This window comes from Antedon mediterranea, chromosome 8 (genome assembly GCF_964355755.1).
Source record: "Antedon mediterranea chromosome 8, ecAntMedi1.1, whole genome shotgun sequence".
Classification (NCBI taxonomy): domain Eukaryota; kingdom Metazoa; phylum Echinodermata; class Crinoidea; order Comatulida; family Antedonidae; genus Antedon; species Antedon mediterranea.
In genome coordinates this window covers 23,726,073-23,748,531 of record NC_092677.1, presented here as the reverse complement: position 1 = coordinate 23,748,531, position 22,459 = coordinate 23,726,073, and the positions used below count along the sequence as shown (strand labels likewise).

The following is a 22,459-nucleotide window of genomic DNA, read 5'->3' as shown; positions in this document are numbered from 1 at the left end:
TGAAAATTCCCACCAGAACAATTTCTTTAGAAAACCTCTCAATCGTATTAATGGGTGATAAGGTATCCCAGAGAAGGTTAACACAAGAGGAGGGATGTGTATATGTAGGTATACATTTCTTATAAAACCTTGTACAACATGAGAACCGTTCTCACTCTCTTGTTGATAATTATTTAATTAAGATGTATATTATAGCATGAATTGATAGGAATTCCCTTAGATAAGGTATCGTACACCGCAATACACTTTATTTCCTTACTATAACAACGCAGCAATGGATCTAAATAAAGTTGTTATTTGGGTTAATGTGTTTATAAGCATTCAATAGAGTAACGTATCTATTACGCATTGCAGTGACAAACATGGTTTTACCTATCTAAATTTGAAACCTTCGGCCCTTGGGCTATAGCCTCATCAATTAACAGTCAAATAGAATTTTAACATGCTTGCAAATGATATTCAACACTTTAAATGAATACAAAGCATCTGAGAAGAAAAAAAACTTGTGAAATTATAGCAGATATGTTTATAACGATCGCATTTACTTTTAAATATGAATCAAATATGGATTAATTAGAAATTATATCCGTTTGTATATAAAATTACTGTATAGTTCTTTTCACACAGGTGGCACACATTGCACAGGAAATGCGGTCACAGACAATCAGTGTGAAAAGTGTGAGTTTTCAAACATGCATTGAAAGAAATCTTATCCCAAACGTATTATTCTTAATAGGATGCGAAAAAAACTGCTATAGGGAATACTAACTGATAAGTTTCAATTATCCGTTATTATTAACCGTTTCACTAAGTTATTCAAGCTCATTATAGTACAACAATTACGTGAAAATTCTGTAAAAATATCCAACCCGTAACATTGTATTATGTTAGTTAATATACGACAAGGCAGAGAAGAAGTACTTCCATTCAGATATAAGATAATTCTTTATGAAAACATTATTAAGTAATTATGGAAAATAAAAATCAAGGTTGTTTATTGTTAGCAGCAATATGCACAATTCCAAGACATTTATTGGAATTAACATTAATATATCAATCGCTTTACTGGTATTAAGTATATCATAATCTTGCTAAATATTGTTGTGCTTTAATAGATAATACAGTGAAGATAATTAACTAGAATAACAAAAAGTCTTAACTTGATTTGTCTGTTTGACAACAAAAGAAACAACATAACCCTTCTGCAGAGCATAAAGTTAAAACATTTAATTTTCACTTGTTGAATTTTGTATTGTTTTTGTTTGTTTTTTGTTTTGTTTTTTTTTTTGTCGTATGTGGGTTAGACTCACTTTTATTTCTTCATTAGTTAAAATGTTCATTTACAGCATTGCACTTAATAATAATGTAATATTGCATTATGCATTATTTTCTGACTTTCAATAATTGTTACAATATTGTATTGTTTACGGTCAAACAATCTGATAAGATCATAGTTTTCAAGGAAAGTTTTGTAGAAATCCAATTGGAGACCAAACAAAATGTGCAATTATTAGGGGTTGACAGCAGTGTTAAAACACTGCTTCTTCGCTCTTTATGTGAAAAGTGTCTCCTAAATACATTGAATACATTCTAGTAGAATTTCTACGGTATTACAAAGATCACTGTTTCTAAATACCAAGTATGACATGGCATATACAAATTACATTTTTAAGAAAACAAATGAATATTTTTTTTTTGTATTATTTAATTTAAATATTGCAATATAAAAAGTTATTTTCTTTTATTGTTTGAATGATTGTTTTTTGATAACTTTAAATATTTCAAAGTTGAATGATTTTACTATTAAATTCTAACATTGTTTTGTAAAATGTATGTTTTCTAGGGTTGGCGTACATGTACTGTAGATTGGGCAAGGCACCATCAACTGTCCATACCCTTTAAAGAACAATTCTGATGTTTGCACTTTTCTCAAATTTTAATTATTTATTTTATTTTTTTTATTTTATTTTATGTCTTTAGGCAATGTGGCCAAGGATTACCAATAGTGAATTAATCACTGTCCTATCAGATAGGTGGTAATCCCCCTGATACAGGGGCTAGTATTGTGTGAACCAGTTCACCGGGGTACCCCCTACTCTTTTCGAATAATGAACTGGGTTCTTTAAAGTACACACAGGTTATAACTGTGTACACTGGACCTACGGTTTATAGTCCTTATCCGAGAAGACTTGTTCCACCACCAGAACTAGGAGTAGGAGCGAGTCGGCCTCGAACCCTTGCCGATGTTGTTGGCTCTTTAGGTACGGTAAACGGCGCCCCTGCCTTAACCGCTCGGCCATATGACTCGCATATTTAAATTTGCTGCTTCTAAAAAAACTAAATTACTTTCTAAAATAATCTATTTCAGTAGTCACTCTAGTCATTAAAACACAAATATAACTGTAACATTATTGTTATACAAATTAATTAGAAATTATAAATTCATGAATTATAGAAATCTAACGATTTAAATAATCATAACAATTGTATATTCAGCAATAATTCATAAAATCAGAATTTAAATATTACCCTGTTTTGTTAATTCATTAATAATTTTAAGAACTTAAATATGAATTTAATTATTATATTTGAGAGTACTGGTACAGATTTTATAGTACATAATTCAGGCTATTTTAAAAAGCAAAAAACAAAATCAGAACAACTTATATGATTTGTTCAGTTACAGTTACATTTTTTTTTTCAACAATACTTTTTAATAAAATGCAAAGTTCTTAATTCATTATTAAGATTCTACAATTTACAGTGATGATAAAGAGCATCTAATTTAGCTTGTAAAGATTTAGAAATTAATATCAAAATATTGTGGCTTTATATCTTTAATTGTGTATAATCACGACTGATAGAAATGTCTGCCAGACCATTAACATCACTAGACATAGAAATAACTCTATTATCTTTTTATACTAATATTAATAAGAAAAAGATAATAATTAATAGTGATATCTATTATAAAATGAGCAAGATTCAATTAAGGTATACCAGAATATAAATGTTCACCATTTAGTTACAATGCAAATTACAAAAATACTAAAATTGAATCAAAGATTGTCCGACAAAAGACTTTATAACGCGAAATAAAAACATTCTTTTTGTCATTATTTAAAATTTACTTTTTATAAAAAAGTAATTTGGTTGTTCTTAATTTACTATCTAGCTGCAGACAAAATTGTAAAATTACTTTGTTCAATAAAAATATTTTAAAAATGTTTCTTAATCAAATTTATAACATCCATACACAACGTTTCTTTTTATCACGAGTAGTACGTAGAGAGAAAAAAAATGTTTTATCAAAGAATAAAACAATTTTATTTTTATCAGTAAACTTCAAATTCAAACAAATTGACATTGTGTTCCTCGACTAAGAAATACTGGAATGGAATGGTGTCCGGCGGGGGATAGTTTATTACCATTAGTCATATGTAAAGCACCTAGAGGGGACAGTGATCCATTAGGCGCTATATAAATACTGTTTATTATTATATTATTATTATTATTTTTATATTATAATAATAATAATAATATATAACTCCCATAATGCAGCTTGTAATCAGCGCAAAGTGGTGTCTTGATCTAATACACCTTGGCGGAGAGAGGCAAACGTAAGTAAAGTATTTTGCCTAAGGATACAAGCAATACAGCTAGAGTTGGATTCTAACGTCCAACACACTGTGGCACACACGCATAATAAATAATAACAATCTTAAATATATAAAGCGCCTAATGTCATGAAATAAAGTGTCTTTTGCATACAAACTGAGGACAAAATCCTAGACTGTTCAGTATGGGAATGCTCTCATCACTATCCACACTAAACAACATTCACCAGTGTAAATCTTATTCAACATTTTAAAAATTTACGTCATGAGTTTTCTGGCAAAGTCTGGCAAATCGCGAAAATTTCTAGTAAACACACTTTATAAATAAATTGTAAAAAATATAAATGTTGATTTTATTTATTGTTTCTTTTGCTTATCTTGACTCATTAAGTAGATTTTGCGATGTACCTGTGACGTCACAGCAATTTACGGCGATGGCTGTACGGAAGCGCGTGCAGCGATATCGTTAATCTCATGATTGTTCTGAAATCATATATACATTCCTAATACGATGTAAAAATATGGTCCTTGGTCAAGTTGTCCTTTAAAGCCGATTTTCCACTAGGCGAATTTGTTCGCGCGAATCGAAGGCGTCAGCTAATACGCATGCGTAGAGAAGGATGTGGAAGATGTAAACATGAATACACATGCGTACAAGCTGGCGCTTTCGATTTGCGCGAACAAATTCGCCTAGTGGAAAATCGGCTTAAAGACTATAGTTTTACTGAAGTGAAATTCCTAATCATCTATGTGTGTTATGTGTTTTATGTTAAAGGGTCTTGCAAAAAGAATTATGAACTTCTGTACATGATGTAAATAAGTGAATTAAATTTAATTAAATTAGTTGTACTGTTATTTTAAGAAGCTGCAGCATATTCGTTATTTCAAATATTAATTAACTTTACATCAATCAAATTTAAACATATTTTAGCAACAGGAAATAAATTATTATAATTATTATTATTACAATTGTATTTAAGTAACTATAAAAACTTGACTCAAAATTCCCTTGCAGTCTTTCGCTTGAATCTCTTGATTTAAAATTAGGTCATCGGTAAACTACAACGTAATGTAATCATCCGATGATAACACCTTTATAAAACGCCTTGCATCACAAAATCGCACACGATGAAACGCAAGACGCTTCAAATCACGGACATTATTCTTACAAATCGGGCATGTGAAAGTCTTTGATCATAGACAATGGTGTCAAATCTGTGAATATTTTGAATAACAGGTACTTGGAGACAATGGGTCTTCTGCTGTGGAGTTTGCTTTTCAGTTACACATGAAAATTTGTAATGGGTTGTACAAGTATTCTATCATACCCGAAACTAGCTTATTCAAGATGTGCTTTCTTTGTGACTAATTCTGTTTTTTTATCTTTAATATGCATTATTGTTCCAAACTGAGCGGAATTAATTTCAAGCACGATATTCACGGAAGCTATAAAAACACGCTTGAACAGACTCTTTAAAAAGAATTTCAAAAATCAAGAAAGTTTCTGATTGATCATTAGATATCAGAAAGAATTTTAAAAAGAGAAAATTATAAAAACAACAAAAATGAAACCCAAAAATAAGACTATATAAAAGTACATTAAAATTAATAAATAATATTTTTTTTTTAACCAAAGAAACAAAGAAAATTCTCCTTAGGGCTACATACTTCTTGGTTGACCAACTAGCATATGTGTTTAGCACCTGTTTGGTCTTTCCTTGCCTTTTATACTTCTTTTGTCTTTTTTGTATTGTATAATGGCAGAAAATTGAATAAATAAATAAATAAATAAAAAAAATAAGTACAGTATCTTAAAAAAGCAAAACATGTTTTTTTTAAATGACAAAAATAAACCAAAATCATTGTGACCCATAGAACACTTAAAATAAATTGAGAAACAGGATGGTAATAATATGTAATAATAAACCAATTTGACATTGTAATATCTAAAAAAAAATGTATTTTAAATATTAAATGCTTACTTCATCGTCTCAAATAATAGTTTTTGTTCATTATTATTAATTAAGAATATTATAATTAATGAAATCAAGTTAATTAAACTTAGGGAGTTATAAGATATGATCATGGATATATGAGCATTAGTTTGAAATCAATGAATATCCCAAAGCCACTACAGCTGATAATCTGTAACCCATCTTCAACGCGTAACGCATACGTACTTTGTAAAGTTCAAGCGTGAACCAAGTCCTTAAGAGCATACGTAAACATGCAGTATACAATTTCTCGTAGTTAAAATTAAATTCTACTCATATTGGAGTGAGCATTATTGCGATACAAATAATGTATAAAGATAAGTGGTTAATAAGATGCGGTTTCTTATTTAAATTTCAATGTATGTTGGTCGTGGTATTTAAAATAAACAATATCAAACTGTTTATACCCAAACATATCATGTGTTTATCATTTAATGTTAAGTAAATCCAAAATCAATAAATAATTATAAACAAATATATACATATAATATATATATTTAGTTTATAAACAGAAAAAACTAACTACAGGGTAAAATAAAAAAAAAACTGTGAATTGTTGGGTTTGCTGTAAAGCGCTTTGATCATTTTAAACTAATTTGGAAAAGCGCTAAATAAATAAAATAATAATAATAATAAAGTGAGGCAAGCCATTATGATTCATTATAAACATACATAATGTACCTTAGTAGATTTTCATTTGATTGGAGGATTGTAGGTCACATGACATTCAATATTACTTTTATATTCCCATTGAATTTCATTACATGCAATTGTTCATTCTTGTTACACAAAAGCAAACACGTGCAACACAAGGCTAGGCTGTTGACTTCGCATTAAAAAATGTGTTAATAAATAAATTAATAATTAATAAACAATAATATCAATACAGCTATGAACATTTTATAGAAGTGAAAATGTATGTGTTTTCATATTGACAAATGAGTCAAATGGCCGAGCAGTTAAGGCGGGGCAGTACCTAAAGGGTCAACAATATCGGTATCAAATTGAGGCCAACTTGCTCCTAGTTCTGGTGGTTGAACAAATCTTCTCGGATTTATGGACTATAAACAGTAGGTCCAGTATACAGTTTGCCGCGTACACTTTTTAAAAACTCAGTTCATCATTCGAGATAAGTAGGGGTTTGTTAACCACCTATCTGATAGGACAGTGATTAATTTACTATTGGTAATCCTTGGCCACGTGTGCCTAAGGCCCCGTTTCTGCTGCCAAAAATATACCGTATATATACGGTATATTTTATATACGGTATATTTTTTGGCAGCAGAAATGGGTCTCATAAAAAATATACCGTATATATTTGCGGTATATATACTGCATAAATATCCCCATCATTTGTGGATATTATACGGTATATTCCAAAATATACCGTATATTTCGTTCCCCGTTTCTGCTGCACTCAAAATATACCGTAAATGTGACCCGACTCATGACACGAGGTCAAAAACTAACAGAGCGCGACGCGTTTGTTTTGGTTTTTCTGCTGCACTGAAAGTTGAAACACACGTGTAAAAGCAAGCAACAGATCAAAATGTCACTGTGGACCGAACAAATCACTATTTTTGCAATTCAATTGTGGGGGGAAGCGAAAGTTGGGGGGAGACTGCATGGCAACAGAAGAGATACCGAGATTTTAATTACAATAAATCATGGTAAAATACTGTATAATAGAAAATGGAAATTAAAACGGCAATATAGGATAATATAGCATAATATAAACTCAATTTGAATAATTAACAGAGTTTATTTATAGTGACATTTCTAGATTGTGCTTGTATGTGCGGTGTAAATTCGTTGCCACTTCTGCTCATTAGATTTAAAATAGAAAGCAATGCTACAACGTTTAAACCATCATTGTTTTGTTTTTGTCAGCATGTACCGGTAGCTAGGTAAAAACCTCACTACACGAGGTCAATCCATACTTCCGTCTCACGAAATGCATTTTGGGTAATGAAAGCCAACTTTTTTACAACCCACCCACGAAGTATGTGCAGCGGAAACGGTGCACGAATTTCATATACGGTATATATACGGTATATTTATACGGTATATTTATACGGTATATTTTGGGTTGGCAGCAGAAACGGGCCCTAAGAAATAAAATTGAACATGTTTATATAGAGTAGATACTGCATTGTACCGAGAGCAGTTATTATAGTAAAATGTTGCGATTTTATAGTAAACTGTCATAAATTTCATTTACATCAACTGTAGAATAGCCCATGGGAAATAAGCATTTAAATAAACTCCTTGCAAGAAAGGTTTTTTTGGTGAAATTTGTTCTTCAGACCATAACAATATTTTTATCATCATTATCAGGAAGTAAAATTATTTATATAATTTCGTGGAAATTGGTTGAAATTTTGACAGCCAAGCATGAAAATTGTTAGACACACTATCATCTTTGATCAGCCATCACTAAACCCCTAGGGGTAAAAACTTGCATCACACATTCAACCAGCACAAATGTAGTCGACCCATCAAAATAAAAAATCAATTGATCTGTTTGCAGAAACAAGATCATGGTATACTGTAAATATCTTTAAAACGTTGATTGGTCAGCAAATAGCTTAGCACCTGGTCTGTCAGACTAAAGGCAATCTAAGACTTCAGGCAGCAGCACATTTGCAAAAGGCCGCTGACCTTAGCAATCAGTAGGGTGCCCCCACAACCCAGATGTTCACTGAAGGGTAAGAGTATGTTAGAATAACCTAATTGTACAACTCAATATTGCCAATTAGTTAAATACTTTCAATTGCAAAAGATCATAAACAAGGGTGTGCCATCAAAGTTTTGTTTGAAAAAATAAAAAATATCAGGTAAAAAATATTGAAAAGATTTTGACTTAAGTGTAATTTATAAGTGAGTCTCGCAACCATACTGTCACTATGAAACTGTAAATTCTCATGAAAACCTGACGACCATTGATGTGTCCCGAAGTGTCCCCTTAATAGGTGCTCTAGTCTATTTAACAGAAGTGTCAGGTTCCAACTGTAATTAATATCACAACGCGATAGATCATCCAAATTGTTGCTTGCTTGTACATCCGTTGCGTTGCGCTGCGTCCAAGTAAAAACCAAGCTTAAGTTGTTTAGTAGTACATATTTTTTTGGTTGTTTCATACTTTCAAAATAACCACATTATTTCATTGTTTTCGAAAAAGACTTACCACTTCTGTTGGACGGTAAAACTTCTCATCTACTCTTACACGTATAATCCCTGTATTTTTATCCATACCCGTTTCTTTAACACCAGATCCTTCCCATCTACATTTTTAGAAAACAAAATATACGAAATATGTTATTGCAATGTTGGACCTATCTCCAGGACAAGAATCATCCAGTAACAATGTCTTCTGACCAATATAAAGTAGATTATAAGGCCTTACCCCAGTTTAAGTTTCAACCCTTGGAAACAAATATTGTTTGTACTGTACAAAGATGGCGCCTCCTATTTTTTTAACTGTGTAGCAGCAACATAAACCCCTCTAAACCTTTTGTACACCTCTGTTACATTTAACAGCAATAGCTTACTTGAAACTACAGTAAATTCATGTGTAGGCCCAAAAATTATTATGAATGTAAGTAAGGTAATCAGCAGTTAGGAGCTCATTGTACTACGCCATGTGGTCAAGTGGCCAGTTCCTTTACACTCCATCTTGTTCCCACCAAGTTTCAGCCAATTACTCATTTACAGTTAAGTGGACTGGGACTTTGGGATCGTATCAGGTATTGAACCTGGTTTTTTGTGACAGTCCTGATAAGTGTCCTAACTAATACCCAACTACTTTTTGGCACCAAACTTTAAAGGAGTAGCATCCATATCTACCATAAGGTAAAGGTAAAGGTGAGTCCCGTATTCTCTGAACGTAGGGGAATGAGCTGTTAGGAGCTCATTGTACTAAGCCTCGGCATTATGTGGTAGGGTGGCCAGTTCCTTTCCACGCCGCCTTTTTTCTCCCTAGTATTTTTCAACCAGGTACTCATTTACAGCTGAGTGGACTGGGAGTTGTCGGGAATTGAACCCGGGTCTATCTGTATGACAGTCAAGTGTCCTAACCACTCGGCTATCAACAACTCCTCTACCATACTATATACCATAATATCTACCATACTATTTCTAAAATACAAACATTACAAAACTTATGTACAGTATAATTTAAAGGTGCAGATATGCAAATTAGCACGCCTGCATGTGGCACCTCACTTTGAATTTTGCTGCAGGTGCTTAAGTAATTTCATTCCCCACAACTGGGGGCTCATCTAACCTTAATATCTTGCACACAATTCTAAATTCAACACATAGACTACCTACAGCTGTGGAATATAAACTTACACTATATCTTGTCCTATGCATTTAAAGGCAGCAACAACAAACTCTCTTACACTGTGAACCTCACCGGTTGCAATCACAAAATCTTCTGGTTTGTCTTGCTGGAGCATCATCCACATCCCCTAAATAAGATGAGATGTTGAGATAGAAAGAAACCAAAATCAATAGGACTTTGCCTAGTTCTTGTTTAGTCAGGGATGTTTATGTTTTTCATGAAATTTGTGCATGAAGGAGTAGAGCAACCAAAAGATTAAAGCTGGAAATTTTTCATTTACTTTGAAAATATACAAAGTGATAAGCAGGTAGTTGACAAGTACGTAATTACTTCTGACACGCCGTTATCCCTTAGGTTATTTAGAGGAACGAGAAACGCAATCAATATCCTGTTAGTTACGATTCAGAAATATTGATAATAACCGGGAAGAGACTTAAAAGCATGCAGCCTAGAGATTTGATAGTTATTACATCCGCATTGGTACACCTGGAAAGCTGGTAATAATGTTTCTTAACAAGCAAGATAAAATTGAATAGAAATTGTATCTTATATCATAAAAGTGGTATCAACATTTTGAAATTTAATAATATTATTTTATTATTATTTATTAATATTTATAATTTTGGCCCCAGATGAATTTGTTTCAAGATTTTGATATAGAGAGGTACAAACCACAGAGATAATCGTTTATCTTATCTTATACATTTGACTTTGAGAATTATTTTAAGGAGAAATAAATTTTGAAAATACATCTATTTTAATAAATATAAATACAGTAACCAAGGATTGTTTACGATTATATCATATGAAAGGATACTTCAATTTAAGAAATATGAAACAAACAATTATGTTACTGTAAATATTTAATTGGAATTCAAATTTACTGTAATAAGTAAAGATAGTTAATATATAATTTGAAATTTTAAATAAAAAGGTTCATCAGTCAGTCTTAAATAATTTTAATATTTTTAAATTGCAAGAGTATAAACATAATATAATAATAACAATGGTAATATTTTAAAGCTAAGCCTAAAGTCTTTTATGAAAAAGGTTAGATATTTGAGGTTTTAATATAGCTCGTGTCTGATACTAGCAATGCCAAAGAAGGAGTATACAGTATACATGCTAATTAACCAAACGTACTGATGAAAAAAAAACTGGATTAAGAAACTCAGTTTATTAGACAGAGTTCATTAAAGCCCAGTTTACACTAATTGTTCTTTCAACCAAAAAACGACAAGTCTCTGATTTCGATAGTGAACCAAACAAAAGACATGGTTTTTAGCTAATTATCACGGAATACACTAGCAGTATATTAATGTCTAAAAGGCAGTTAATTCACTGTTGAATACAGTAGTATTATTCTTTGTTTACAAATAGTATTCAATTATCTAAATCCACATAAAAAAAAATATTAGTATAATAATTGCTGATGGTTTAGCATCTTTCTCCATACTTTTGTACTTTCCTGACAGTCTGTATAAGTGATAATCTCTAATAGCTATATACAGTATCTTTATTTTATGTGTAAATTATCTTCTATCATAGAGATCAGCTATAATTTGTAAAATTGACGAATTAATATCTAGTTCTAATAAATGTTCCTATGTATATATTTGAAAACCAGTGACTATTCTAGTCACCCAAGTGTATATCACAAAGTACACTAACAGTATTTCTATTCAACTATGCTCTGTCTCGTTGAATAGGAACAACATCTTTAAACTCATGAAAATATTCTCCCCATTCAACTCATAATCATTCATTAATTGTACTATCATACTACAACATAAAATATGTGGTATTATAACCTACCTACCTACATTTAAGTAGATTCAGACCCAAGAGTTTTCTCATCTCATTTAAGGGAACTCATTTTTCCTATTTTCACAGATTTCTTCAATTACACTAAAGTATTTTTGATCTAAATTACAATTTTTTAGGTTCATAATTTCTGGTTTTGTTTGGTCAAAGTCAATATGTGACGTTAAAATGGAATTCAACAAAAAAAGTTTAACAAATTATTTTTTTCAGGGGGAGAATATCTTAAACTGAAATAGGCCTAGGTGAAAGAAGTTTTAAACAAAGTATCATCTTTAAAAGCTATCTTAAGTCTAATTATTTCCTGTTACTTCTCTTTGCTTATTATTCTTGGTAATCCACAAAGGTTTATTAAGGTTGTAGAATTTACAAGTACTCTATCTGCCTAAACTTAATGTCTCTTTTTGTCTAGTAATTCTCTAGGGAAATAAGTATATTCCTTTCATGATTTCCTTTGCAAAGTAATTCATTTTTTGAATATGTTATTGTAAAAGGACCTCACACATCTCAACAACAAGTTTGTACTATATTTTCTGGTACAAATTCACAGCCTTCAAGTTCAAGTGTTCTATATATTCTCAATACTGTATACAGTATATAGATACTATAAATATTACAGTTGACCATTTTTGCCTAAAGTACTTCTAAAGCTCTGTCAAACTAGTTTGACAAAAAAAGTGTGATGTATCTAAACACGGTAGTGATATGCCCAACTTTGGTAGTGCTATGACATCATCATGTTCATATATGGGCACATCACATTTTTTTGTCACATAAAGTTTGATAGTATAGACAGAGCTTTAGATGGTAATGATAAAATGTTATTATTACCCAAAATGCCTTTGAATTGGGGAGGTTCGGTTTGACCCATGTAAAATGAGCGTATGCACCTTAAAACAAAACCATTGTTATTATTTATTTTACTGTAAGTAATAACCAATGGTTTCTCTACAGTAAATAATAATTTAAGTTCATATTTAAATTATTTAAATTAAATATTTTAAGAAATGTCACTTTGCTGGAGTTGGGATTCTATAAGAACAAAATTGTTTCGAAAATGAGTCTAGGATGGGTCATGTCAAAGCTATTAATTGTGTTGGGATGATTAGCGAAAATCTCTTGCCTAAATTTTAAATATCTACTTTATACAAACAATATTTTTTTATTGTATAAAGTATGAATATATTATTTTTTTAATTTAAGTTCATATTTAAATTATTTAAATTAAATATTTTAAGAAATGTCACTTTGCTGGAGTTGGGATTCTATAAGAACAAAATTGTTTCGAAAATGAGTCTAGGATGGGTCATGTCAAAGCTATTAATTGTGTTGGGATGATTAGCGAAAATCTCTTGCCTAAATTTTAAATATCTACTTTATACAAACAATATTTTTTTATTGTATAAAGTATGAATATATTATTTTTTTCAAATGATTTAGTTTTTGGTGACTTTAACATTTTTATTCTACTTTTTAAAAAGAAAAAAAAACATAGTATAAAACATGTAATTATAATAAATAATTAAAGTTAGTAAACATACATTAACCCCATTAAATTAATTATCAATATTAATATTCCAAATCTTTAAAATTACAAATTTCTAAATAAATAAATTTTCGAAAAAATATTTCATTGAAAGATATGGACGTAATGAGTAAGGTGTCCTTCATGGCAGGTTAATGAACTAAAAAGAGACACCTAGAAGGTTGCACTGTGTTTGATAGCCTTTCGGCACTAACATTCACAGTCATTGTAGCGCATGATAATGTACCAAGGATGTATCATTAAATTGATCTTGGTCTTAAATAGCCAATTAGAATGCTTCATAATTAAAACCATTTAAATCGCATTTTGAAAGAATGTGGTACAATGGCAGGGTTTTTTCCTTACCAGTAAATGGTCAAGGTCCAAATCTGATAATGGATCATGCGGAGCATTTGAATCAAACAATTGATTAACATTGAGACAGAATGTGGTGCAGTTGGAAGCCTCTCTTCCTTACCAGTAGATGGTCATGGTCCAAATCTGATATTATGGATCATGCAAACCATAGACCACTGTTTTTAGTGAATTGTTAATGCATTGAATCAAACCATTGATTAACATTGCGACAGAATATGGTGCAGTTGGAAGGCTCTCTTCCTTACCAGTAGATGGTCATGGTCCAAATCTAATAAGGCATACTGATATTGTACAGTACATGATACAGGATAACAGTACCGCTTAATTTGCATGTCTAGAATGCATGCATTAATTTAGAATGATCCTTAAACTTGAAAGCATTTCAATATGAATTAAAATGAATCAGACATTTTAATTCATATTGAAATGCTTTCAAGTTTAAGGATCATTCTAAATTAGGTCTATTTAGCAGGCCTAATTTACATTTAGACTGAGAAAAAGTTCCACATTTCAAACTGTATATTCAACATTGGTATAATTTTTTTTTTATCAATTTGCCACTGGATAAATATCATTTGATTAACAAATGCATGGAAAGAATAATTTTATAAAAAGATTTTTTTTTTTATTGTATTAGCTTCTGGTTTATTTGGTTCCTAATTTGGTATTTTATAATAAATAATTAACTACATATAAATAGCAACTCGGTTATATTAGCTCAATGTTTACATCAATTAATAATTGTGAATATGACATTAAATGGATTAAATTTTCGCATACATTAAATGGATACACACTATAAAAATACACAACACTGAATTAAACATTCATTTCTAATTTTTAAAATTCAGATTTAAAGTAGGGAAAAAAATGCAGACAAGTTTATAAGCGCAGTAAATATAATTAACTTATTTAAAAAAGTCTGGTTTCTATTTTAATCATTTTTTAGAAATTGTCTGCGTTAAACTGGTTTAAAACATTTCAAAAAACTATTCGAAAATAATATGATTTTAATTATAAATTAAACTAATCTAGAAAAACTCTTACTTGCTTAATAAAATTCGTAACTATCCAGTGAATGAATATATATCCTGTTAACTAAAAACATTCGTACATGATGGTGATGATACTACTGTACCGAGAAAAACTATTTGGTATATGATTTGAGTAAACTAGTTGCAATATATACACACACACAAATGCACAGATTGAGTTACGACTCTGTTGTTTTCTGAAATAATTTTCGCAGTGGTCTTTAATCATATCCCTTGTTTAGATTTCAGTAAAATCATAATATGTACTTAACAACTCTTATAACAAGCCGGTATTTATGGAAGCTTGTTCGCGTGGCCCTACTGTATTGTAAGTAAATAACTGGTGTTAGTAAAGAAAAGTAACATTTATTTATCCATGCAATAATTATAGAGTTTATAGTACTTAGGATGAGATGGTAGATAGGGCTACAATATTGGCTGCGGTTGAGTTAGTATGTTGTAATAACATACGTATTGTTGACTTATCTTGTGCCGTTTGCTTATAGAATAAACTAATACCATCATTACAATTTGTATTATAATTTCTCTAGTTTGAAAGCCTGACGTATGCCCTGTGCAATGTGCTGGACTTTTTTACAATGTTTTTATTAGCTATAATATAAAAATAGAACTAGAATTATAATGGTTTGGATGCATGACTAGTAATTGCTATAATTATGTTTGTACAGAATATAAAACCATTTATTCTTTTTCTAACTAATTCCTCTCAATTATCGTTAAATGTTATTGTTATTTGTACTAGATAATTCACTTTAATAATTCCAAATTGTATGCAAATGGACTATAATTAGCTTTTTTGTATTTTAAGTTAGCATTTAATAGTTTATAATATTGTCATTATTAGAATATATTTGATATATTATATTTTAAGATGGTATAATCATTGCTTGTGAAACTGGGTGAGTGGGGAACACAGGCTTTAAGTCATAGTGATTAGGTTCGCTTTTGTGTCCCATGCCAGCTCACTCAGTTGGTTCTATTGTTAACTGGGTGAGTGGGGAACACAGGCTTTAAGTCATAGTGATTAGGTTCGCTTTTGTGTCCCATGCCAGCTCACTCAGTTGGTTCTATTGTTAACTGGGTGAGTGGGGAACACAGGCTTTAAGTCATAGTGATTAGGTTCGCTTTTGTGTCCAATGCCAGCTCACTCAGTTGGGTCTATTGTTTTTTTTTTGTATGTCATGTTTTTCATGTATTTTATATTTGGCAATAAAAGAATAAGAATAAGAATATTTAAAAGAAGTATTTAATAGTTCGTAATACATTGAATATGCAAAACATATTTTGCTTTGGTTTGTAGAATTGCTTTTTTTATTGATATAAGAACTGACTTTTAAATCAAAATAAATTAACTTACATTGATGAGTTCTTCTGTCCATTTTAGTATTCATATTATTACAGATATTAACAAACTTTCTTATTTTTAACTTGTTAAAAAAATCCCTGGCTACATGTAAAGCCTTGTAATCATAAATGTTTATCTTAAATTTTTAACCAAAAGGTAAATTTTCATTTTTTATATTTATTTAATTTTTGTCTTTTTATGAATTTTATATCTAAATTTAAATCAAGTGAGTTTAGATAATGTTTTTTTTAATTCTTGAAGTTGTAATTGTTGATGGATTTGGCTATTTCTTCAAAGTTTGCAATTTTGAAAATAATACTTTTACATCTACCATCAAGTGCAAGATAGATTAGATGTTCAGTATAAAAGGTAGGCAGGTTGTGGGTTAGGGTTGCACCAGCGAACAACTTTCTCCACAGGTAAATATATATGTTTGGTTCAGATAAAAAAATATCCTCATTATTACCTCAACATAATCTTTTGCATGACCCCAATCTCTTTGTGCATCCAGATTTCCAAGACAAACATCTTCTCCTAGTTTCATATGAATCTTAGCAACAGCTCTTGTGATCTTGCGAGTTACAAATGTTTCACCTAAAAAGATACAATTTTAATTTATTTTACAAAAAGAAAGCTTTGTTATCTGTAAGTTCACTTATAATTTTATGGTTTTGTTATACATCCATTATGTCCAAATAGATATATTGTCCACCTGAAAAAATAATTCGTAAATATTTTGTTGTTGAATATGCCATTTTAATGTCATAATAGTTATCCACTTCAACCAAAATGTGGATCGAGAGAAAAAATGTATTTACCTAAAAAACTGTAATTTAAAGCAAAAAGTAGTCAAATTGGCTGCCAGTGAAAACATTTTTTTTTTCTATGGAAGTGATTAACTTTATTAAAACTACAAAATAACCTATCCAAAGTAAAATTTATATTAATCTTCATTTTGGGGGGGAGGGGGGGTTAGACCATCTTTAAGCAAAAAATAAAATAAACATACAGTATACAACCGGATATCATTTCGGTGTGGATTTCAGATCAAACTAATTTGTTTATAATAATCATATTGACTCATTTTTTAAACTAAAAACTACCTTTCTAACAAAGTCATCAAATGATGGAACGCCATACAAGACAAACAACATGTTTGCACTACAACTTCTAGGCTGGCTTCAACAGCAAACGCTGTTAGTTGTAAGTAGTAAATCAGCATAATTTACCTCCGCCAAGGAGGTATATGTAATCAGTAGCGTGTGTTTGTTTGTTTGTTTGTTTTTTAGCAGGATTACTCAAAAAGTAATTACAAGATCTTTATCAAAATAAATATACAGGCTATAGATATGTGGTCAAGGACCATTCCATTAAATTTTGGGACCATTTGGGACCATGGTTCCAATTCTGGACCACTTTTTGAGTATACTTTTCAGACCTGCTAGTGCTAAAAGATAAGACAAAATTTTTCAAACGCCGGCGAGCAGTCTTAAAGTAACCAGTAAACTTAAATTGCATTTTCTCGAGAACTACTGGTCCAAAAAACTTCATTTACTGAAGCTATTGTTAATTGAAAGGCTTGTTACATAACCATTAAGGTTTTTTCCAAAAAATGATTTAAATTACTTAGTAATATACAGTTGTTTAATTATTTGTTATTTTATGGTAAAAATTTAAAATGAGTTTATTTTTATCGTATTAAAGTTTGAACTTTAAAGTTATCAAAACAATGACTGACATTTAGAGTATTTGGCTACAACATCAAAAAGGTGTTTCCCTTTATAATGCTGACTGGCAGAAAGACAAAAGACAGATTAGTTGAAATAAGCGTACATATAGCAGTCAATATCCGTGAACATTCTCTTCCCTTTGCTGACAAAATCAATGACGACCCGATATTAGCACTGTAAACGCAAATCAAATTCTTTGCTAAGAAAACAACAACCTTGTTAGGTACTAAGTCCTTATCAAAATAGATCAATTCGACAAACTCATTATACATGTGAGAGTTACGCGTGGCGCAAATTGAAGCCAAAATAAATTGGCACATGCGGGCTGTAGAAACCGCCCAGAGGGCAAATTGCTTGTATGGACGTTATTATACTATTGTTTTTTGCATTCTTTATTCCACATCCAAGTCAACCATGACTTATTAAGCAGTAATACCAATGCATAAATAGGTCATTATAAAGTTTTGTAATTTCTTATAAAAACTATTAAACATACTACCTACCTTACCTTGTCTACCTTTTCATCTGCCAATTGGCAGGATACGTCGAAAAATTTAAAATCGGCAAGCACAATATTTACAATGTACAAGGATAAAACAATTCCTTCTGAAAAAGACGCTTGGTTTTGCGCCAATAAGTTCACTAATAAAATATTAATCAATCTTCTTTTTATTTTATGATATAAAGTAAAAGTTATACTAATTATTCTATTGTAATTGGTTGAGAATTGGTTTTATAAAAAATCATTTGTTAACTAATTTTTAGAAACTTAACAATTAAAATGACTACAAGGTTGATGCAGCATATATTTAGGTAGTAAAAACTATCTAAAACGGTGGAGCTTCCAGGAATCCCCTTCCCTACTCTAAAGTATTATAGAACTTGTTAGAATTGTTAAATATCTGATTCACCTTATTTTCAATTGATGTTGTGCTTGAGCAACTAAACAATTTTGTTTAGGCCTAATAAAAAGCGAGAGTAAATTAAAGATTGATAACTTCCGCACGTACTGTATAAACTTTTACGGTTCATAAACGTAATAGAAGGGGAGTCATCTTTGAGGAGAAAGGACTATTGTCGGTTTATCCAGGTAAGTTGGGCATGAAACATCTTGCAATAATCACATCAAGAATAGGTAGATACATAAACACCAAAGTGGCTTGCCATACTGTACATCACTTTATTTATCATTATCTTTATCTATTCATGGATCAAAATAATGTTTTACTATGCATGGTTTTACAAAATAAAACATGATCATACCATGTCGAAAGCTTATATAGCTCTTCCACCAACCAGCATTTCAATCAAATTTCAACATAGCACCCACCCAAGAAAACCTAGTCTGTGTACCTGAAAAGTACTGTTTTATTTTATACCAACTTATCCTGAAACCCACTCCTATACAGTACTTTCACAAGCCAAATCCTTGTGGCTGTATTCACCATTCACACTTAGGCTAGGAAAACACTTACCCTTAAAATTTAAAAAATCTCTATCTAAGTGAATACAACTTAAGGGAAATAAGTTATTGAGTTAAGTGAAATACTAGAAAATATCTCACTTAAGTGTGATTGGTGAATATGGCCACTGGTCTATTAAACCCAATATACACATAATAACTATATTCCAATATGGACATTTTTAATTTTTTAATTAGTGACAGCTAAAATTTAAATATTTATATATGGTTTGGGATATTTATAATTATTCCACAATTCATATAATAGCAAAAAACACAGTAGGCATTAGGATTTTGTGATTGACATTTTCCACCATAGATTTTATTCGGTATTATAATTTAGCATTTATCACAATAATCTAATTGTATTAAACATTTGCAATTTATAATAAGTATTTCTAAATAAAATAATATATTATAATAAAATGTATATGCCCATGCTTATCTGCTTCAAAATGGAATAAACTGGAGGCAGAAAATAATCAGAATAGCAGCTGTATTATTATTAATTAATAATCTTATTTGCATACATAATTATATTATTTTTAAAACTTCTGATGAAGTTTTTAAAAGCTGGTAACAACAGTGTTTACTAAACCTACGAGCCACTTTATAATCTGTTAATTCGCAAAGCAACCCCACGACAAAAGATATATCTCTCGCTTTAGCGTCTCAATCAAAATACCCCATAGTATTACAATCGAAAAACCATGCAAGATCTATGCAGAAATGTTCAGCTTTTCATAAATATTGAGATTGTTGTGTGATACAATGTAATAGCGTCTGAAAAACAACCTATGGAGGGACCATTTGTAACTGTTTAACTTGATGGTCAAATTTTCAGTGCCGTGGAGTAATTGAATAAAAGTTTACTTTAGAACAGCGGTGTTATCAAATAAATAATGAATGTTTTTTATTCTTTACCATGTTATATAGTACAGTCAATCATCGAATTTATGTGACAATATTGTTCCCAATTAATACTACAAAACAGTCATTTTTTAAACATTATTTGCAGTATCTTCAAAATACTTTAAGGTAGTTTATTTAAATAATAATAATAATATTCTGGATTTATATAGCGCCTTGTTGTGAACCTCTAAGCTGAACATTATTACCCCAGTCATTTTTTTGGATCAAACAAGTATGGAAACATAATTTAATAATAATAATAATAATAATATCCTGGATTTATATAGTGCCTAATGTTGTGAAACATCTCAGCACTGAACATTAATACACCAGTAATTTTTTGGATCAAACACGTATGGAAACATACTCCCATAATGCAGCTAGTAATCTGCGCAAGGTTGTGTCTTGATGGCAATTTGGCCAGCAAATAGTTGCAAGTTATATGAACTAATTGGTTTTAAACAGTTAAGTGTTCGGCCAACATGTAACTTCCTCCAACAGCGGGATATCTGAGAGGGTCATGACGGAATGGGCCTACGTACAGCAATCAAGTATGTGATGAAACTAGGCCTGTAGACAAGCAATTCCGTAACTATGCCATTATCATATAAACAAATAAATATACCACATATATTAGGTATAAGCTTTGTAATTTGATTGTTTGATTATATATCGCGTACCATGTATTATTTGGATCTATTCTCACAATTTAGGTGTTTATATAACAAATATAGCAGGACATTTAAAATGTAAAACAAAATGCCAAGTACTGTAAATATTACTTGGGTAAAATGATTTATTAAATTAAAAAACCTCTAAATAAACGGGAGAATAATACAAAAAAAAATGATAAATAAACATAAAACAATCAATAATGTTATAAAAGAAATAACCTAAGCATTTTGTGTTTCAAAAATAATAATATTAACAATGAACATACAGTAAAATAGTTAAGAATTCCAATTCTAAAAAAAAGGTCGCTTTTCATATCTTTCTCTTTTCCATTTAAATATGTTGTAAAAATATCAAATAATTTTAGTAATTACAAACAAATGTTATTGTTAGCTGCTTTTAAATTAAACAAATTTAATCAAATGACCTAATAATTTCAAAATCATCTTCAACACTCTTATTTTAGTTGGCTTTATTTCACCCTCCATACTCTGTATATATTTTTAATATATTTTCAGACTTACAAGGAAGCCGGCCTATGATGCAAGTTGTCGGTACACAAAAAGAAAAGAAAATAAAATTTAACATTTTTTTCATTGTAATGTTTCTTCTGAAAGCACAAAACCTATTTCTGTGACTTCCGATATATTGATCCCCATTGTGGTAATTGTAAGGTTGCCAAACCTTCTAATCAACTGAATTTAATGCAAAGTTTCCCTTGAAGAATAATACATATACATTTCAAGTTGTACAACAGTGAGGTGATTATGAATAACTTGTTAGAAATATAATCATTTTAATTACAATACTGTATGGTTTTATTCAATTCAATTTCTTTTTTTGCACAAAGGTTACCAAGAATATAGTGTAATTTCTAATTGTATCTTTACATGTACATGTTGTATGGTTTTGTATGAATATAAACCATCTATTAATTATCCATATCTTAATTATTGGTTATCCATGTAAAGTGTGTAACCTTTGTGATTTTCAAGATCATTCCTTCAACCTACATCACCGATGTACGCAGATAAATTTATTTACAAAAAAACAAAATTATGTTCATCAAAAAATTGGTTCTTGTAAAGCGCTTTGATCTTGTAAAGGTAATATGGACATGAGAATTTTAATTTGTTCTTAATGTTAAATGTTGGTAAATAATGTTATAAGGTTAAAGTTTATGCTGAAAACTCTCTAAAGTGCATTTACTAACCTCTTCTAGGGCTTTCATGGTTGAACAAGATACCATTACAAGCAAACATGTTGTAGGCCTCACGGAAGTTGATTGTGATCCAGTATGCGTACAATTTAGCTGCACCTGAAATTATAAAACATTAAAATACACTTGTAACTTCTTTTATAATTTCCAATTTGTCATCCTTTCAACAAAAATCGTACAGTTAGTATAAACAGTAACATCAACAAAGTAAATAAAAAACTGGAAAATGGCTAGAAAGTATTAAACATTTACTAGGCCAGAATGTAACAACATAATCAGTTATATAAACATAATATGGCTTTAACTACTTTTATATATAATTAATATAATTTCTTAATTACAGTAGAACTGTACTTCTGGACACTCCTATGAAGGAGACATTTT

General features: G+C 30.3%; 1 protein-coding gene across 2 annotated transcripts in view; it reads right to left on the bottom strand.

Annotated features, from left to right (window-relative positions):
- Window positions 1-22,459, bottom strand: part of LOC140056124 (GDP-mannose 4,6 dehydratase-like) — an 88,083-nt gene that overhangs the window by 35,453 nt on the left and 30,171 nt on the right. For both annotated transcript variants that reach the window (XM_072101383.1, XM_072101382.1), the window contains exons 6-9: window positions 22,070-22,174; window positions 16,547-16,674; window positions 9,965-10,083; window positions 8,799-8,895 (exon numbers count right to left, since the gene is read on the bottom strand). In XM_072101383.1, the coding sequence (XP_071957484.1) occupies window positions 8,799-8,895; window positions 9,965-10,083; window positions 16,547-16,674; window positions 22,070-22,174 (449 nt within the window). The remainder of the gene's footprint in view (window positions 1-8,798; window positions 8,896-9,964; window positions 10,084-16,546; window positions 16,675-22,069; window positions 22,175-22,459) is intronic.